This window comes from Mesoplodon bidens, assembly GCF_964165515.1.
Source record: "Mesoplodon bidens genome assembly, chromosome: 2".
Classification (NCBI taxonomy): Eukaryota; Metazoa; Chordata; class Mammalia; order Artiodactyla; family Ziphiidae; genus Mesoplodon; species Mesoplodon bidens.
Window position 1 is genome coordinate 20,928,783 of NC_138177.1, and position 20,667 is coordinate 20,949,449.

The following is a 20,667-nucleotide window of genomic DNA, read 5'->3' on the forward strand; positions in this document are numbered from 1 at the left end:
TTATGGAAGACGTTTTTTAAAAATCCCTTCACATTCTTTTGCCTCACAATACGTGCATGCAGAATTTTCTTATTTTGATATATCTCGGTGCTGGTTTTTTCCTTTGAGCTGCTAAATTTTGAGGTTTTTGAGATGTGTAAAGTATTAAAGATTCATGGTGTCTTTAGACATGCTTGTGATCTGTTCAACAATATGAGTTAAACTCAGTCATATGATCCTGTTTCTACTGGGAAGATCTATAGTGATACAGATAGATTGCTCAACGTTTTGTGATTTTAGTTGAGGCAGAATAATTTCAGATGAAATCTTATGGCCTAAAGATAAACCTGTCACCTCTTGGGGGTCCTGTTTATTACCAAAGCATCCTGTGATTAATTCTTTTTTTACTAGGATGTGAGGCTAGATAGGAGGCCTGGTGTCTGGAGGGTGTCTGACTCTAGAACTGAAACGTTTAAAATGCTTAAAATGCAATCAGAAGTATTTTTTCTTTTCTTTTTCCTTTTCTTTTTCTCTTTTTTTCCCTTCCTTCCTTCCTTCCTTCTTCCCTTCCTCCTCCTCCTCCTCTCTCTCTCTCTCTTTCTTTTTCTTTCTTTTTTTGGCACAAAACTTTAGGGAACATGCTCTTTTAATAGAGAGGCTTGGGACTTCATATTGGATACTGACCAGGGGTTGGGGAGATATTTTTTTCTTGAGGGTTCAATAAACTTGTTAGTCCAATTGGCTATACCCTAAACTCTATCCAAATGATCTATAAATACTTGAGACTGTGTGACAAGTTGTTTTGTGTTTCCACAACATTGTCCCACATGAATTCCACACTGTTGTCTCTCAAACTAATGTCTTATTAAGGATTTCTCTTCCCTGCACCCTTGTCCCCACCCTTATAACGTCAAGGGTAACCCCAAAAGAAGTAAAGCTAATCCAAATACTATAATACATGTCTAACATGGAGTACCAGGTCCAAATGTTTTTGAATATACAGCAGTATTCTGCATTTCAAGCAGTATTTTCTGAACCAATATTGAATATTTTGAGTGGTTGTTGCTTGCTCTTATAAATTGAACAGCATTAATTAAGTAAAGTATAAATCAGTCGTTCTGAACACTAGCTGCACATTAGAATCATCTGGGGAACATTTAAAACTGCTAATGTCGGGCTTCCCTGGTGGTGCAGTGGTTGAGAGTCTGCCTGCCGATGCAAGGGACACGGGTTCGTGCCCCGGTCTGGGAGGATCCCACATGCTGCGGAGCAGCTGGGCCCATGAGCCATGGCCACTGAGCCTGCGCGTCCGGAGCCTGTGCTCCGCAACGGGAGAGGGCACAACAGTGAGAGGCCTGCGTACTGCAAAAAAAAAACAAAAACAAAACAAAACAAAAACTGCTAATGTCCACACCCCATTACAATATGAATTAAATCATAACGTCTGGGGCCAGGGCCCTGTGTCTGTAATTTTTTTTCATATTACTGAAGTGATTCTAATGTGCAGAATGGGTTGAAACCACTGTAATAGACTTGTAACTTTGTGAATATTTGTTATATTTATTGTGTTCCCTTCAAGACTTGCAGCAGAGTCCAAATGGATGTCTCAGCTGATTCTTGAGTTAAATAACAACTTTTTAGTGGGCTTTCTAGAATTTTTTTTGAAAGACCAGAGATCGACATTTCTGACTATAGAATCTTCTCTAGTTTTATTTTGTATATTCTTAGTTATGCAAATGAACATAAATTTCAGACTTAGGGTTAAAAGAAATTATTGCAGCTTTTTAGAATTGAAACTCATTCATATCTTTGAAATAGGAACTCAAAGATAAAAGAATACTTTCTCTTTTTTAAGGGTATTGATGCTTATGGATATAACACTTGTAAGTGTGGGGAGATGTGGTGAATATTTTGTGGAATGGTAATTTTGGTGGAGGAGCTCAGAAAACAGATCTCTGAAAACTGCTTTAATAACTGCAATATAGTGATAGTGCTCTTGAAATATATAGTTAGGTAGATAAGTGTTTATGCTAAAAAGATAATGTTCTCGACTATCATTTATCCCAGACTGTAAAAGATAAACTTTATTTTACACCCACATTTCTCTTCCCACATAGACCTTCTACCAAAGGTACATTAAACATAAAACATGAGAAAAATGAGACTGATGTTTCCACAGCACTGAAATTCCTATCATTCACCCCATAAGTATAAGTCTCAGCCTTGACAACCTAATTCATATCTAGCAATAAGACTGCTTTCCAAATTCAGTGTCTTCAGATTTGCTATGGCACATACACTATAATATCTTCCTAATGTTTTTTAACTCTTATCTATCAATATAGTTCTGTAAATCTGGGCAAGGGGAAAACTGTATCTGTCAATTTTAATTTTTCTTCTGTATCATTAAGCTGTTTGTAAATATTATGAATGGTTTTTGTAAAAATGAAACATGTAACATTTATAGTTTATCTTTATTGGTGCCTTTACCTATACATCTTGTGTATAATCATATTTAAAAGAGGTTATATAAAAATGTTATATTTCATTTTCAATGGTATATTTCATTTTCAAAGATGATGTTTGTTAGCATAAGTTGAAACTACCTTCTTGATAATATAAATTTAGGGCTTCCCTGGTGGCGCAGTGGTTGAGAGTCTGCCTGCCGATGCAGGGGACACGGGTTCGTGCCCTGGTCCGGGAAGATCCCACATGCCACAGAGTGGCTGGGCCCGTGAGCCATGGCCGCTGAGCCTGCGCGTCCGGAGCCTGTGCTCTGCAACGGGAGAGGCCACAACAGTGAGAGGTCCGCGTACCGCAAAAAAAAAAAAAAAAAATTTAATAGGCAACAGTGAGTTTTCATTGTAAAAGAATGGTGATCCCTTACTTTCAGATTTCCTAGAACACAACAGTTTGCTTTCTCGTAGTGTGATGGAAAGCACAGTAATACCTAGTGGGTTCTTATTAAATGTTTGTTAAGTGGTATAGATTGTCAAATGTATAACATTGTTTCTTTGAGAAAATGGCTTCTAATTTATTGCAGTTTATGATTAAGGGGAATGATAGCAGTAGTACCTAATTTCTGTAGAATTCTTTGCAGCATATAAAATGCTTATAGGTGATTAAATGAAGATACTTAAAGTGTTCTTATTGAAGGAGAGTTTAATTGTAGAAAGTTCATGAACTCAAAGAAAAATAAGAAAATTTAATTCATCTCAGAAGGAGAGAAGATTATGTTTCTTTATTTAAGACTATACTTTTTAGTTCCTTAAGAGGGCCTGATTCTTTGATTAAAGATACAGATTTTGCTGTCAGGTCACAATTATATTTTTTTGAAATAGTCCAGAACTACATGACAACAAAGATTAATCCATCACCTTGCTTTTTGGGTTTGGATAATATGATACATGGGTAGATAGCACTTCTTTTAATTCAGTGAAATATGTCTCTGACACTCTTGAATGCTGAATTGTACGTTTTAAAACTGTCTTGGGAAATATTGAATTCAGAGGATATTTTCCACGTGGACCTTCAGACTGAATTTTATATCAGTAGCCTCTAGTGGTCCTATAAAAGCTAGTTGAACTTGGCATTGCCCTAGAAGCATCTTGAGGTTGGTTGCAAAGCCTCGCTTTCAGAGACATGCTGGTCTAAGATTGAATCCCAATCATGTGATTTGCATTAGTTACACTGTAATATTTTTGACCCTCAGTTTTCTCTATAACGGGTTTAATAAAATCTTCATAGAGGTATTGTGAGGAAAGTGTCTGACACAGTGAGATGATAAAAAAACATTTTAATAGCCCTTTGAAGGGAAATATATTCCTAGAGAAAAAAACCTGGCTGATGTCCTACCATCCAGCTTTAACAGTCCCACTATAGAAGATGCCACAAATATACTTCTTTGTCTGTTTCTCTGGTTCATTTAGAGAAGCTGTTTTTTCTCTTGCCATAGCACTAGATATTAATAGGGCATCTTGGTACCAATGATAAGAGATGAGACCATCATTTTAGGATAAGTATCAAGCAATTTTAGGGGACCAATTTCATACTAAAACAGGTTGGGTGCATAATGAATACAGGTACTCCCAAACTGCATTTATAACTGGTATGAAAAAAAGACTTCAGGTATCTCCAGTATCTAGTACCACTTGAGAGAAAAAGATTGTCTCACCCAGTTAACTGGGCAAGGTGCTTCAATCCATATACATTACACTAAAAAGATTAAAATCTGATTGGTTGTTATTTCTATGTACACAACAGTTTAGGAGTCCTGAAATAAGCCATAATTAAACTTGGTTATCAATTAGAACCTCTACTATTAAAATTTGTTACTTTTCTGTCTTAATTAGAAAAACAGGACTTTATTTCTCTGTTAACTGGTATCATTTCCCTACTTGTTGCATCCATTCTGCTTTAATTGGGCATCATTTTGCCATTACTTAGGCCTGATTCTCTTGTAGCCTCCCCACCTAGTTTGTGCTTTTGCCTTGCTACACAAAGTGTGTTCCAGGGACCAACGGTATGGGCTTGTTGTTGGAAGATTCTTGTCCCACTCCAGATGGACTGTATCAGAATCTACAATTTAGCAACATCCCCAAGTGATCCCTATGTTTGAGAAACACTTATCAGTGTTTTGTATTTTGTCTAGTGAAACTGTGTTATAGGGAACATCACTTCTGAAAAAGATGATTGGCTACAATATGGGATCTTGTTTTTGATTCAGTCTTGCCATTTATTGTTAAGTTTGATGTGATGAAGCTGATGAAGCAAAGGGTTATTCTGGAATACATTATCTAAGCTTGTGGAATGCAGTTTAACAGAAAGCCCTCAAAACCTCGGCATCAGACTGCCTGGCCTTACCATCTGAGACTCTGTGTCTCAAGTTTTCTTTTGCAAAGTAGAGCGGTAATGCCTGCCACACCTGTTTTTCTGAGGGCTATTCGGAGTATAAACTCAAGTGAGATCATGTGTGTGAAAGTGTTTGCAATACCGCAGAGGTGTACCAGTGTAACTGTTGATGTGGATGAAGATGTTGTTCCTTCAGGCTATCTGAGCCCTGTGTTTGTCAAGGATAGTGATGGCTTTGCTGAGTGGTTACTCTGGTAATTGGAACATGTCTGTGTATTCTCTTCAACAATACCTCTAGATTTTAACTTGACAGTTTTCTGGCCACAAAAACAGTTATGGCTTCCAATTGCAAGGAGCTACTAAGAGATCTTTCATAACGCTTTTTGGATGTTGAGCCACCTAAATAGTTTGACGGCATCTTTTGCGTAAATTGTGTGTCATTAGCATATTTTCACATGTAATATGTTGATGAATAAAATTTCCATAATTCCAGCAGTTCCTACTATGATTATATGATAGCATTTTCAATGAGATACTACTTTTAGTCTTTGAAGCAGGGTAATTTCCTTTGATCTTATAGGGGTAAGTGTCCTGAGCCCAGAGCAGGATGTAATTGTTTGAACCTTCTAATCACATGAGCTCTGATGACTTTTCTCTTTACATTTGATTTAAATGCCTCTATATTTCTTCTCTGTATTCTCTGTTTAATGCTTATGAAACTAGTCATGATACTTTTGGTTCATAGATAGCTTTGGTCCAACAAATAATAACTTATGTTTCCCAAAATTTGGAAACTGGGAGATAAGATAAATTGAAAACCTTTTTCCGAATAGTTTGTATTCATCTGTTCTTGCTCCTTAAATCCTTTTTGATTTCCTGCTTTATCTAGTTATTTGATATATTGTATAGGGTGCTATTGTAAGAAAGCAGATATATACTGGAAGACAAACAATTAAAAATGCATCCAGTGACGAGATGACTGTTTACCTTTTAAGGTGAAATAAGTTTGCTTCTGTTTTTGCATTTTAATAATAATTATCTTCTGTTCATTAGTCACTGTGCTAGAAACTTTATATGTTGTTTCATTAATACTTTATTACTTTGAAGACGGCACATTTGTAGTAAAAGTTGCAAGCAGTACAGAAAGTAAAATGTGAAAGGAAAGTCTTCTCTACCCTTCCAAATGGCCCAGTCCAACTCTCCAGCAGGAAACAATGTTAGCATTTTCTTATGTCCTTCTAGAAATTATCTGTGTATATACTAACCATACATGTGTGTTTCTGCCACTTTTTTAATGAAATGGATTCATACCACATAGGCTCTTCTGCAGTTAGGTTTTATTCACACATGAAGATATACTTTGGACTTCTTTCCCTAGCAATAATCCTGATTTAACTCATTCTTTTTTGTTGTGCAGAGTACCCAAGGTATGGATATGACAGAATTTAAGTCCCCTATTGATAAGTTGGGTGGTTTCCAGTTTTCATTGTTACAAGCAGTGGTGCAGTCAGCATCTTTATCCAGACATTTATCTTTACACATTGTTCAAGTATATCCAAAGGGTAAACTCCTAGTAGAATTGTGAGTCAAAGGATGAGGGTATTTCAAATTTTGATTAGTAGTGCCATGTTGCTCTTTTAGAAGGTTCCACCAATTTTCATTTCAAACAAATTTAACTCTAAGAAGAATCAAGACTTAGAGACTCTAAGAATGTAAGTAACTTGACCTAGGTTCTCAAAGTTAGTAACCCGTAGAGTCAGCTTTCAAATTCAGACCCACCCAGGCCATTTCTTCTAAGCCACAGATACCTCTGATGACATTTTAAAACATAATTTCAGCTTTGGAACTAGGAAGCATCATTCCATATTTTTTTATATTCTCATCACTCAATCAAGCAATAATAATAATTCTTCCATTGTAAATACATAGCCCTTTATGGTTTTCAAAATATTTTTACATTCTCATAGTAATCCTATGAGGTGGACATTGATTCCCATCCTGATTTATACATGTGAAGAACTGAGGCTCAAAGAGAAATATCTTAAATTTTAAAATGTAATCAAAAGATGGTCTTTGACCAAAGGCCTTATAGTCAGTCCCCAAACAGCTAAAGCACTCAGGACATAAAAATGCTGGTATAAAAAAGGTGAAATAGGAGGTGTGAGGTTAGTGGCTTCGGATGTATTGATATTGGCATGTTATATTCATGAACAACAGGAAATACACTAAAATATCTGGCCATGGGGCTCCATCACACCTCAAGCCAGTGTCTCAAGAGTAGCTTTCTTTTGGCAGTCCCTGTGTGTTATGGCCCTGGGGAAAACAGGTGATTTCATCCAAGCTCTTTTAAAATTGTTCATTATATTTGATCCAAAACTTATTTTAAACTTCCCGCATAAATACTATTATCACTGCATTTATAATCACATAACATGACATTTATCACAATAATTCATTTTTATGATGTTGAATCTTCCACTCTCTCATCTCTTTTCCTGTTCTCTCTGGCTCAGACCAAATTTTTTCCTCATTTGTCTCATTTTTAAAGAAATAAGATCTTTCTCTGTGTGGCCTTAAGGTCAACTCTTGACTTTAGATCGAAACTTTGCTGTTCTCCTGGTCACCTGAATTCTTACACAAATACATCCACTGAACTTACAATTTTTGTCTGCTTTTGCTTTTTTATTATTTTTTACTTATAATCCACAACTTATAAAGTCAATTTGATTGTTCCCATTTTATGATTGAAGAAAGTGAATCACAGAAAGCTTATATGACTTACTTCAAATACAAGCCAAAGCCAGAGATCAAATTATTCTTTACTCTCCACTTGTACCTACTTCATTACAAGAAATCTCCAAGTTACAAAACAAGTTGTGCTCCAGAAATCATTCGTAAGTCAGTTATTTGGCACTTGAACTGCATTTTACCACACTGGGGAAAAACTGTTATAAATGGTGATTAGGTCCCTTGGCCAGCCTGCAAAAATCTATTTAACTCTTATGCAACTACAATATGATGCATTTGCAATAAAAATGAGAGAATGATAGTTGTAATTCTTGTTACAAAGAAAAAGAAAAATTATTTTTCCTGACGAAAAGCAGATTTAATTAGAAGATAGGGAAACATGAAATTTCAGAGACTCTAGAGAGGATTTCAGGGTACTTTGATGAGTGTTCCAGGTTGATGGCACTCTGTCTTAAGCCCAGTTTCACTTGAAAACTTTGAGGATTTTTGTTAGATACTTCTCACTAGCGTAACCCACCTGACAGCTGTGATTATAGTCAATAGGGCTGATTGAATTAAATACCAAAAATAGACTATCTGACATGATATTAACCAACCTAGGATGGTCAGAACAAATCGACAAACTAGAAACAGTCTTCCTTCTATCCTGAGGGAAGGGCCAAGAGGAGGTCTTGATTTTCCCATTCAGCCTAGAAGATTGCATCAGCTCCGGTAGCTTGGCTGAGGTCTGAAGAGAAGGCTTGGGAATATGAGTCATGGGTAGAGGCAAGAGAAAGCTTATGCCCTCTGTGATTTCTGTGGAGTATTTGTACAATGAGAGTTTCTAATTCCAAGAAATGACAATTTATCTCATCAAGCAATTGCTTCTTACATTTTCTAGACTATCTTTCACTTAACCATGCAAATAAACATCTTAAATTTCAGCTAACTTTTTAAAAACTCTAGTGCCTTTTTAGATGGCCTTTGATTAATATGTTTTATTGTTTTCAGAACATTTGCCTACAGCTTTTTCTTTTGTTAACAACAAAAAGGAGGATAATATATCCTTCAGTAAAAGGAAGCTTAAGGGAGCAGATCTTGCTGAGATGGCACGTTAAGAAAGTGATGGCAAAAAGATTAGAGTTTGTGCCTCCTGGATCACTTTAGGGCTCTTACCAGTTTATCTACCTTATCTTCCCACTAGTTGGATAACACTTTTAACTACCAATGCTTTGTGTTGGGGATATCATTTGAGTGTTTTATAGGAGGTGTTTATACCCAGGAGTGATTTACTGAAGAAGAGAACAACTGTGTTTACTACAATTCAAAATCCTTCTCAGGGGCTTCCCTGGCAGTCCAGTGGTTAAGAATTCATGCTTCCACTGCAGTGGCTGTGGATTCAGTCCCTGCTCGGGGAACTAAGATTCCGCATGCTGTGTGGGTTGCCCCCCCGCCAAAATCCTTCTCAGTGGTCATTATAAAAGGAAGTCAGGATTGGCAGACTACTTTCCAAAGTGACGGTAAGGCTGATGAGAGAAGTAACATCTGCTTGATTTACATGTATGTTTTGATATGTATAAATGCTTTGTCTTTTCCAACTAAAATAATTTATGAAGAAATTTTTTAATGTCTACATTAATTCTTCCATTTCTTACAGCGTTGATGTTTATATAGGTGAATGAGTGTGTGTGTGTGTGTGTGTGTGTGTGTGTTTGAGTGTTTGATGAGCTCTATCTGAAAGGAAAATAAGTCAATAATGCTAAATTTGCATGCTAGTACAGTGAGTATCTTCTGGGTATTAGTGTTCAGGTTGAAACGTTATGCATCCTTCTGGCATTCCCTGTTCAGAAATACCCCTGTTGAGCAGTTTATAAATTGGGTGAAAATATGCCTAGGAATCTTTCTCATGGGTGACCCAGGTTTGTCATTACATGTACTCAGACTGAAAAGAGACGATTTCTTCTAGTACCTGTGTGTCTGACAGAGGTGGGGAGAGACTGGAGAGAGATTTCTCCAGAAGCTGTCTTGTCCACTCAGAAAAATGCCATGCCAGAAGGGTTAGTGAGGCAAACAATGGTTTTCTTTTTTTTCTTGTTGGCTTTCACATGTAGGTTAAATAGACCACTAGCATGTGATGACCTATTTTTCTTACTGCACATTTCCACATTGTGTGTGTATGTTGGTCAGAGGGTGATAAGTGGGCAAGGGGAGAGGAAGAAGGCTGTCTGTTTTTGCCTTTGTTTGTTGACTGGACAGAAAAATATTACTGGTAATTTGAACACTAATTTTTCCTTTACACTGAAGGCCTGGACCCTTTGTTGGAGGGGAAAAACTTAATAACAAAAATCTCACTTGAAGCAAATCCCAGCCATAGTATTCTTTTTCTTATGTGCAAGCATTGCTACCTGTAGGACATAGCATAGAAAACAAATTATTAAGTTCATGGCAACTTATGTGGCATGTTTTATTATTTTTTTAACATTACATTCATTGGTTTAGGGGATAAAACTTTTGCATCTGATATCTTGGTTGCCACAGTTCTTAGCTTAGCTAATTCGTTTTTATTTTCTTTTGTTTATTCTTATTCTAGGACCTGAGTGACTTAGAGGAAAAATCATATTTTCTTGACATTTTTCAAAGACATAAGACATTCTTAAGATTATCCACATTCCCTGAACCTACACAACTAATTGCTTCAGAGGAGCCCTTCATTTTGCCCATTATTCCTAGATCAGAACACCCCAAGCATGATATTATTGAAAAGCTAAAGAATGATATTGGTATCTTCTATCTCTTCTACCCCCTTCCCACCCCCATCCTAAAATGTTCTAATTCTTTTTTTTTTTTTTTTTTGCGGTACACGGGCCTCTCACTGTTGTGGCCTCTCCCATTGCGGAGCACAGGCTCCGGACGCGCAGGCTCAGCAGCCATGGCTCACGGGCCCAGCCGCTCCGCGGCATGTGGGATCTTCCCAGACCGGGGCACGAACCCGTGTCCCCTGCATCGTCAGGCGAACTCTCAACCACTGCGCCACCAGGGAAGCCCTAAAATGTTCTAATTCTTAACTGATACTTGCACATCTAGGATGAGGAGAGAAGACAGGCCCTGAAAATAGAGATGGGGCAGGGAGGAAGTGGTCAGTAGGATAGGAGAGGGCTCTCAAGGTGCATGGTGTAGCTGGGAGGAAAGAAGAGGAGGCCTAACCCATGGCTGGTTCTGTTGCAGGTGCACTGGGCTTCCCCCGGTGCTTTCACAACTCCTGCAAGAACCCTTGTTTTCAAAGAGCTGTTTTAAAATAGTTTGCCTATCTTTTTTACATGATCGCCTGCCTGACTGTAACTGGATGATTTTATATCATTTTCTTTCTTAGGGTCAAGAAATTGGAGCATGGCTATGAACAACGGAAACAACGAATTTGTGATTCTGAGCAATGGCAGCATCGCAACCAGTGCTACCAGCCCTAGTCCCCTCACCCCCTGTGATGGAGACCCTGCAGCCCAGCAACTCACCCCCAAAGAAGCGCCCAGAACAAAAGTGAGTCCAAATGGACGCCTGCAAGTTAATGGCACAGTTAAACCATCCTTTCTGCCTTTAGACAACCAAAGAACGCCTCCGATCTTACCCCAGTGCTGCCATCCTTGCCCATACCATCACCCTTTGACTACCCATGACAGTCACCAAGAGTGCCATCCCGAGGCTGGCCCTGCAGCACCTCCTGCTTTGGCCTCGTGTTGCATGCAGCCACACTCAGAGTATTCTGCATCTCTCTGTCTAAACCATTCACCTGTTTATCAGACAACGTGCTGTCTTCAGCCCTCTCCATCCTTCTGCCTGCATCATCCGTGGCCTGACCATTTTCAGCATCAGCCTGTGCCGCAGCATATAGCCAACATAAGGTGAGTGGTCCAGAAGTTTTGCTGAACTGTCTCATTCAACTACTTCCACATGAATGTGGTTGTTTGTGTTGATGTCTCCAAAAGGAGGAGAGAAAAATGTATCAGGGAAAGGAAACCAGTAAAAGCGCATATTTCAGGAATTCCCTGGCGGTCCAGCGTTCAGGACTCCACACTTTCACTGCCGAGGGCCCAGGTTCAATCCCTGGTTGGGGAGCTAGGATCCCAAAAGCCACGTGGCGTGGCCAAAAAAAACCAAAAACCAAAACAAAATAAAATGCGTATTTTTTGGATTGTGTGAAGCCTACTAAAATGCAAATGAAGTAATATTATATCTGTTTTATCCATTAACTTCTTAGTCAATTAAACCCTTCCTTCCATTCTCTCCTTCTGTGAGCTGGTTAGATGTCCCTGCTAGGCCTTGAATTATAAAGTGCAATAAAAGGTTTTATTGTTAGTAATTTCTATTATTAAACATGGGGGATAGATATATGTGTGATGAGGCTGCCTAAACAGGAGTCTTACATTTGCTATTATTGATAGTGATCAACATTTACAAAAAGGAAGTACAAAACCAGTTGCTTCCTTATGGGTGTACTCACAATTTCTATTCATGTGGTTTGGGTGACTGTGTAATATGTTGAGATCGTATGAAGGCAACAATTCCTTTTAGCAGATGAAACCTATAAATGTGTAGCATAGGGCTTTAAAAAATATTTTTTGTAAAACGTTTTCAGATCTGGTAGATTGAAAAGTACTAGAAAAATCTCTATCATTGCCAGTTCTCCTTCCCATTTCAGGCCATAGTTTCTCTGATATGTGCTTTCCAGCTATTTTTTTCCGTGGGTAAGTTAAATCAAATGTACTGCAGGTGAGCAATGGTAATATATTTTTTTAAATACTGAGTACTTTATAGAGACCAAGAATTATTTCACATTTTTTGGTAATAAAAAGTCTAAAAAGAGCTAGAAGACAGCCTTCTCATTTAATATTAGGCTATAATTTATATACAGGGAAATGCACATATTCAAGTGTATAGTTTGATCAGTTTTGACAAACATATACACTAGTATAATGCACACCTCGGTCAGATGTAGGACGTTTCTGTCACCCCAGGAAGTTCCTTTAGGCCACTTCTTAGTCATTCCTTCTCTCTTCACCAGAAGCACTGTTCTGAGTTCTGTTACCATAAATTATTTTGTTTGCTCTGAAACTTCATATGAATGGAATCATACAGTAGGTACTCGTTTGTGTCTGGCAGTTTTGACTCATAACATTTTTGAGACTGTCTAATTGCTATGTGTATTAGTTTCCCTTTTTATTGCTGAGTAGTAATCCATTGTACTCATATAGCATATTCACTTTTAATTAAAGAGTGGGTACAGACTTCCAGTTCTAAAATAAATAAGTCATGAGGATGTAATATACAGCATGGTGACCATAGCTAATAATACTGTATTGTATAGCTGAAAGTTGCTAAGAGAGTAGATCTTAAAAGTTCTCATCACAAGAAAAAAAATTTTGTAAATGTGTGTGGTAATGGATGTTAACGAGACTTATCGTGGTGATCATTTTGCAATATATACAAATATCGAATCATTACGTTGTACACGTGAAACTAATGTAATGTTATATGGCAATTATATATCAAGTTTTTAAAAAGTCACATCCAGATGGGGATTAAGTAATAAATACTTTTCACCTTCATCAGATTTTAGATGCTGCTGAGATGATCTGGTTTCACTCTTTTGAAAAGAGAGGAAGAGAAAGATGGGGGAAATGACAAGGGGTGGGGGGCAGGGGGAGTCTTCTCTAGCGTGTTTCTACAGTTCCTGAATACACTTTTCCATGTTAGATGTGAGAGTCTTTTAGTTTATAGAACTATAATAAAAACACTCACCAAAGCCATTTCTTAGAAGATTGGTCCTGACAGCATTGTGCTACATGTCCAGTTTTAGACTCTTTCCACTTGGAATGAAACAGTGTAAGTGGTTAGTTTTGAAATTATATGGTCATAAATATTGATATTTCAGAATCATAAATTATATGGTTGCAGGATGTGAGATGAGATAGAGAATTCTACATTTTGAAGCTGATCCCTCCTTTAAAAAACTTCACAAAGTAATAAAACAACGGATAAGTAACCAGTTGTTTCAATATGATAGGCATTGTCAGTATTTTCAGGACTTTGGCTTAGCATTTCTGAATGACCTAATTTTAAAGGAATGAGTGTCCTATATACATACAACTTTAAATAGAATGGCATTAAAAAACAAACTGATAAAAAGTGCCGTATTTGTCCATCAGAACGGTTGTAGAGGAAACTGGAATTTAATGTGAGAAATCTTTCATATTCGAATTTTATCTCAAGAATTTGAGCCTTTTGATAAACTGCAACAGACATAGAATCTTTTTAAAGATGCCTGCGAAGGAATGGTATGTGTCCAGTTGTGTATTACATACTTTATTGTAAAATGTGTGCTTCCAGAAACTCTTCCCTATCTGCTACATTTATGAATTTACATAATCAACAATATTTACTGAATATTTGTATGTGCCAGGCACCAAAGATGTAGTTCTAAATGAGATGAGACTTTATTTTTTCCTTCCTAGAGCTGTAAGCTAGTAGGAAGGGAGACAGAAAAGCAAACAGGCAGCTACAATATTGTGATAAGAGATACGAAGAAGGGACGTACAGGGATGAAAATGAAAAACATTACAAATGGAGAAGAGGTTGTCTTGTAGACAGTGGGAATAGTTTGTATAAAGATTTATAAAGTAGTGTGAGGGGCTTCCCTGGTGGCGCAGTGGTTGAGAGTCTGCCTGCCGATGCAGGGGACACGGGTTCATGCCCTGGTCCAGGAAGATCCCACATGCAGCAGAGCGGCTGGGCCCGTGATCCATGGCCGCTGAGCCTGCGCGTCCGGAGCCTGTGCTCCGCAACGGGAGAGGCCACAACAGTGAGAGGCCTGCGTACCGCAAAAAAAAAAAAAAAAAAAAGTAGTGTGAGCACAGTTCCAGCATAGCTGAGTATGACTAGGCCCTGAAGGAACAAAGAGTACTAGCAAGGGGAGAGGTATATTGGGATTAAATCCTGAGGGGCATTGTGAATCACATTAGGAGATCTCAGGACTTTATCCTGAGGCCAGTGGAGAGGCAGTATAGATTTTTGTGTGTGCACGACTTTTTTATTATGAAAAAATGTATAGAACATAAAATTTATCATTTGAACCATTTGTATGTGTACAATTCAGTAGCATTAAGTACATTCACATTGTTGTGCAACCATCCCCACCATTCTTTCTCCAGAACATTCTTCATCTTCCCAAACTGAAACTCCATACCCATTAAACAATAATTTCCCATTCTTCCCTCCCCCAGCCCCTGTCAAGCACCGTTCTATTTTCTATCTCCATGAATTTGGCTATTCTAGGTACCTCATATAAGTGGAATCAGACAGTATTTGTTCTTTTATGACTGTCTGATTGCACTTAGCATACTGTCTTCAAGGCTTATCCAAGTCTTAGCATGTTTCAAAATTTTCTTCCTTTGTAAGGCTGAATAATATCCCATTGTATGTATATACCACACTATGTTTATCCATTTATCTGTCGATGGACACTTGGATTGCTCCACCTTTTGGCTATTGTGAATAATGTTGCTATGAACATGTGTGTACAATATCTGTTTGAGTTCCTGCTTTCACTTCTTTTGGTTATATACCCAGAAGTGCAATTACTGGATCATATGGTAATTCTATGTTTAACTTCTTGAGGAACCACCAGACTGTTTCCACAGCTGCTGTGCACATCCTTGCTGACACTTGTTCTTTTCTGTTTGGCTTTTTTTTTTAATTGTTTTATAATAGCCATCCTAATGGGTGTGGCATTACAGATTTTTGAGCAGAAAAGAAACACTATCAGATTCACATTTTAGAGAGGTCCATAAACTGCATGGTGGAGAGTAGATTGAACTGGGTCAGGACTCTTGTAGGGAGGAAGACCGTTAGAAGGCTTGTTATAGTACTTCAGGTGAGAGCTGGTGGTGACTTGATCCAGGATTTAGAAGTAATTTCAGCTAGAGAGATTTATGAGGTAGAATCTACTAGATCTGGTGAACAATTGGATATGGGGGAGGGAGGGAAGAAGAATCACAACTGATTTTCAGTTTCCTGGCTTGAGCAACTAGATGGGTAGATGGTCATGCTGATCACTAAAATGGAGAGGACAGGAGAAGAACTCCAAGCAAGCAGAGCTTCTGGGGATGGAGCGTGGGGCAGTAGCAGTGGAAGAGTGTGATCCTTTGAGCTTTCTTGAAAGAATGAGGATGCTGAGTAATACGTAACAATTACATTGAGGGTAACAATACTGTTGGAGATTATCCTAGGATGAAAACTGCAGCTTTTAGGTTCAGCCCAGCATGTATTTATTTGAAGAATTGTGCCTTGGGCAAGGAACTAAGCCAGGTGCTGTGTCTGTCTTTCCCAAACCAGTAATATACCCACCGAAGCAAATGTGGACATGGTTATAGCTACTGTGTAAGGGAGAGCAGGGCAGTTTGGGATAGGTGATGTGGGATGTCCTCGCTGAGCCATTCTGTAAATGAGGATGTCATGTGATACTTTGCTGCCTTTTATTAGTTATTCTACCCAACGCTTTTAGGAAACTTAGAACGAAGGTTCTAGAGGCTGATCTCTATCAGGAATGTTAACTCTCTAAATCTATTTTCCTTTTGTGATTTCTTGCATGTTGCTTTTTAAAAAATTGATCATCTCAAATACTTAATGAAGTATTATTCAATTAATGTTTAAGATGTATTCATGACTTGATAAAAGTATAGAGTACTCACATCACTTAAAAAGTATCTTAAAGGTTGGTGGCCTTGGAGTAAAACTGTGTACAGATGGAAGATCCTAGGCACTTTCAATTGCTATTGCTCTTTGCAGCTACACCACAAGTGCGCCCACCTGGTTGGTATTTTGTTTTATTTTTAAAGTTGTTGTTTGTTTGTAAAGTACTTAAACCATAGAGAATGTTTTAAAGAGTCAGTCAAATAGAAAATATAATTTTATCCCAGGTCCTTTGCTGCCTCCTTTCCATCACTCATATTCCCATTTCCCTTTTGCCCACCTTCTGTACTACAGTAAGTTCTGTTTCATCCCTTCTTGACTCTTTAAGCTGTAATAAATCTATCTAAAAGATTCATTATAATCAACCACTTGTATAGGTCTTTTGCTTTTTAAAACTCTCTGTTAAGCTTCTGGTTGATTAAATTAAGATCATTGCAAGGATCACATTTAGGATATTCTCTTTTGATTCCATTTATCACCAAATATTAAGTAGTTCAAATAGATCTCATTTTAAAGCTTCTGGCTTTTTCATTTGTAGATTCCTATCCTTATACCCATCACTCAGCTGTTCATTAATGTGACTAATTGAGAACACCAAGGAATTAAAAATGGCAGAAAGTAGTCTCTCCCTACCATGAGACAGAGCCCATACCTGTAAGTCCTAAACCTAGCTGAGCATCAGAGTCACCAGGGGAGTTAAAGAATAAAACAAGTATGATAATAATAAAGAGAAGTTCCTTTTGCAATAGAAACAATAAAGCACTTCAGGAGTTCGGAGGTGACGAGGATCCCTGAAGGTTAGTAAGGTTAGGGGCAGGCTGAGTGAGAAGAGAGAATTTGAGTGACCCTTGAGGGCTGACCAGGACATGATAAAGGGACGGCCTGCAGGACGCAGAACGTAGAAGGTGGGGGGAAGTTGGAAGGGGAAAGCGTACAAAAATACAAGTCTACTTAAGGAAGTGTAAAGAGAAGAGGATGGCCAGAGTGAAGGGGTCATTTGGATGGTCAGGAGAGACAGCTTTCCCTAATTTTACATCCTGAATACAGTCAAGTTATCTAACAGGCTGAATGGTCATGATTTGCTCTTTATCCTACAAAGATCTGGAAAATGCTTCTCAGGAACCAGTCACGTTCCACGTGTGCTGGTTGAAGCAAAGTTTTGAATGATTCATTTGGAAACCTTCTTACTGCCATATTAAAGTGAAAAGGTAATGGTATTACGACACAATTAATAAGGAGTTCTGCATCCAAAAATAGCATACAAGATTTCTAATCCAAACTGTACTTACGTTTTAATTTGGTGTTGCAAAAAATGTTCTTGATTGTAATAGGGGACTCCATAAATGATACTTGGCAATGGCCATAGACTCATTATCATGGTAGGGAACCTGTGGTAGTTTTGGGTACCTGCCAAATGCATTTTTATTTCTCTGAGGGTGATTTTGTAGACAGATGGTTACGTTGAATGTTCCCCATGGCACCCTGGAGGAATTCGAGCTATACTGAGTTAAGGAGGCTTGGCACGGAGGGGACCATGGAACTCTAGCATTAGCTCAGCCCCTGAAAGCTTAAATAAACATGGTCTCTGCCTCCCCATACATTGTGACTATATAATTTTTGTAACCTATATTTCCTTTCTCCTCGGGTTCTTTACTAGTTTTCCAATTTCACACTCACTTTTCTCAGAGGTTTTCTTTTTGTTTCCCCTTAGGACACTAGTTACTTTCTATGAAGGGAACTCTTTTTCCTAAAAAGTAAGAAATGAGAATTCTTGTATTATGTTAAAAGAGATAGAATCTACCACTTGAAATCTGCTTCTTCTGTATATGTTGTATCATAACATCCAGGGGTAAATTATAGACCTGAGCATCATTTTCCAAAGGGTCTTACTTTGCTACACCTGGTCTGCAATGCTCCACCCTACTCGCTTCCCTGAGCCCTGGCAGTTGTGTTATTTTAGTTAGTTAGGAAATTTGAACCAAAAATCACTCTGAACACTTCATCAGCCGTGTAGCGTGAACCTTGGCATTAACACCGATCCCAGAGTCTCTGATTTGCCCAAAACGCCAGACTCAACTCAAATGGCTCTTCTAAGATGTTGGAGCAATGAATGGAGAAATTCAAGGTTGCTCACTTATTTAGCAAGAATTTAATGAATACTTAGTAAGTGTTAAGTGCTGGAGACAGAGGTAAAAACTGCAAGCATGGTCCCCAATTTCAAAGATGTAGAGGTAATGTGGACAGGGTAAGATACTTAGATTTCAGCATGGGCTGACCTCAGATAGATAGCCTTCTTTTATCTACAAATATTGACTGCTGTATTCTCTGGAGTACAAAAGTTAAATATCAGAGCTTTTGCAGGAGCACAAGCCAGAAAGAAGAACCAGACTATGTATCGTTTTCTAAATTCATTTTCTCCGCTTTTCCTCTCTTACCATTGGAAGGTTACTAATAGCTAAATAATCATTTGTCTTTATATACAATTGCCATAAATAGTAACCTGGCCAGGACTACTTGGCAGGTGTCTTTGGCAGGAAGGAATGGTTAAACTGCTTTCTTTAGACCTGTGATGTTCAGGAGGGTCCAATAAGATTAAAAATTCAGTTCTTCTGTCATGCTAGGCACATTTCAAGTGCTCAATAGCCAGATGTGACGAGTGGCTACCATATTGGACAGCACAGAAACAGAACATTTCCATCATTGCAGAAACTTTTATTGGACAGGACTATCTTTCTTGCCTCTGTTAAAGCAACTGAGATCCCTTTTTAACCTCTGTGGCAGCAAATGGAACACGTATGATATAGAGTAACAGCAGTATTTGGCAGTAAATACCCTTTTTGGTCAGCATAATTCTAATTAATTGGAGTATGATTGCTTGTATTTTGTTTGAAATATAACATTAAGAAATGACAAAAGATAAAATCCCTTTTCTGCAAAAATCTGAAAGATTAAAGCCCCATATTATAAAAAATCGTAGCCAGTAGGCAATATCCTTCGACATCTTCTAGAAGCCAAAGTTACATCTTACAAAAACTTCTGCAGATCAAGCCAAAGGCAAAAGTTGAATTTTTAGTTGCCTGGGCTTTTTGTTTTTTGTGTTTGTTTTTTATTGAAGTATAGTTGATTTATGGCCTGAGCTTTTTGTAAGCAGATCTAAAGTACGAATGTCAAAACAAATTTTTTTTCTGACAGGTAGATAAATAAGTGCAGCTAGCCTCTAGAAGTAATTGCTAATTGCTTTTCTTTCCTCAGTCCTTCCTCCTTTCCTCACTACACAGCATGAGGTGGGAAGAGCATGGGCTTTAGAAGGGAATCCCTGTGTTTGAATGAATCCTGGCTCTGCCACTGAACAGCTTTGTGATCTTGGGTAAATCTGTCTCTGTAAAAATGGAATAACAGTGGTTATTTTTTTCACATAGCATAGTGCCTAGAACCAAATTATTAGTCTCCTTTCTCTTCTCCTTCTACATTTGTTCCTTTCATTTTCTTCTCTTAAAGTTTTGTTGTGGTTGTTGTTCTTTGCTGTGTGCACTTAATTCTGTTAGTATTGTGGCAGGAATCAAGCTGTTACTGAATCCTGATTTAAATGAATACACGATGTATTGCTTTTCATTCTTATTTATAAATTGCGTACTTTTTACCCCATCGACCTACAGGAAAGAGCAAGTGGGAAAGATGGTCACTAATTTGCCCTCTAGAAGAGGAAAAGGGGGGTTGTTGAGAATAAATGGGCCTCCACAGCCCCAAAGACTCAGAGCCTTTATACTTTATACTAATTGTAACATCTGATTATGACAGTTAACTTTAGAAGTCTGGTGAGATTTAATCTTGATTTCACTGAAACCAAGGTGTATTTTTACATTCCTTAAAGTAGTCAAAATTAACTTTTTAAAAACAGGATAATGTTTGTAAAATTTAAAATGTTCCAAGCTTGCTTGCCAAAGTCAGTCAGTTTGGCAGTCAGATTGAGTGAAGGCCTATTTTATTAGTGGGACTTCTTTTAGAGACTTCTTTATACTATAAATGAATTTTAGAGTGTGCTATGCCTCATGGAATGCATTGCACAGTCTGTAATACATTTCAGACTATGAGCCTTGGTCATCTCTTTCTTTAATAATAAATGTCAGGAAACAATACCCTCTTTATTTCTTGAAATTAATATAACATTTTGGAATGAAGCAAATATATTCTTTACCCCCTTTCTATAGTACTCCTACTTGTTTAGCAGGTTCTAGAGAGTAAAGAAAAAAAGAGGAATGGTTCAAGTTTTTCTTTTCGGTTAAAAAAATTTAAAAAGGTAAAATATTTAGCAAACAGTAAAACATAAAAGACATTGTTATGGATCAGTTACATCTCTGACTCCAGGAA

The 20,667-nt window shown here is 37.8% G+C and overlaps 1 protein-coding gene across 4 annotated transcripts in view; it reads left to right on the forward strand.

Annotated features, from left to right (window-relative positions):
• DISP1 (dispatched RND transporter family member 1) overlaps positions 1-20,667 on the forward strand; it is a 209,234-nt gene that overhangs the window by 146,577 nt on the left and 41,990 nt on the right. For all 4 annotated transcript variants that reach the window (XM_081225438.1, XM_081225436.1, XM_081225437.1 and 1 more), the window contains exon 2: positions 10,928-11,453. In XM_081225438.1, coding sequence (XP_081081564.1) covers positions 10,945-11,453 — 509 coding nt within the window. In that variant the 5' untranslated portion in view covers positions 10,928-10,944. The remainder of the gene's footprint in view (positions 1-10,927; positions 11,454-20,667) is intronic.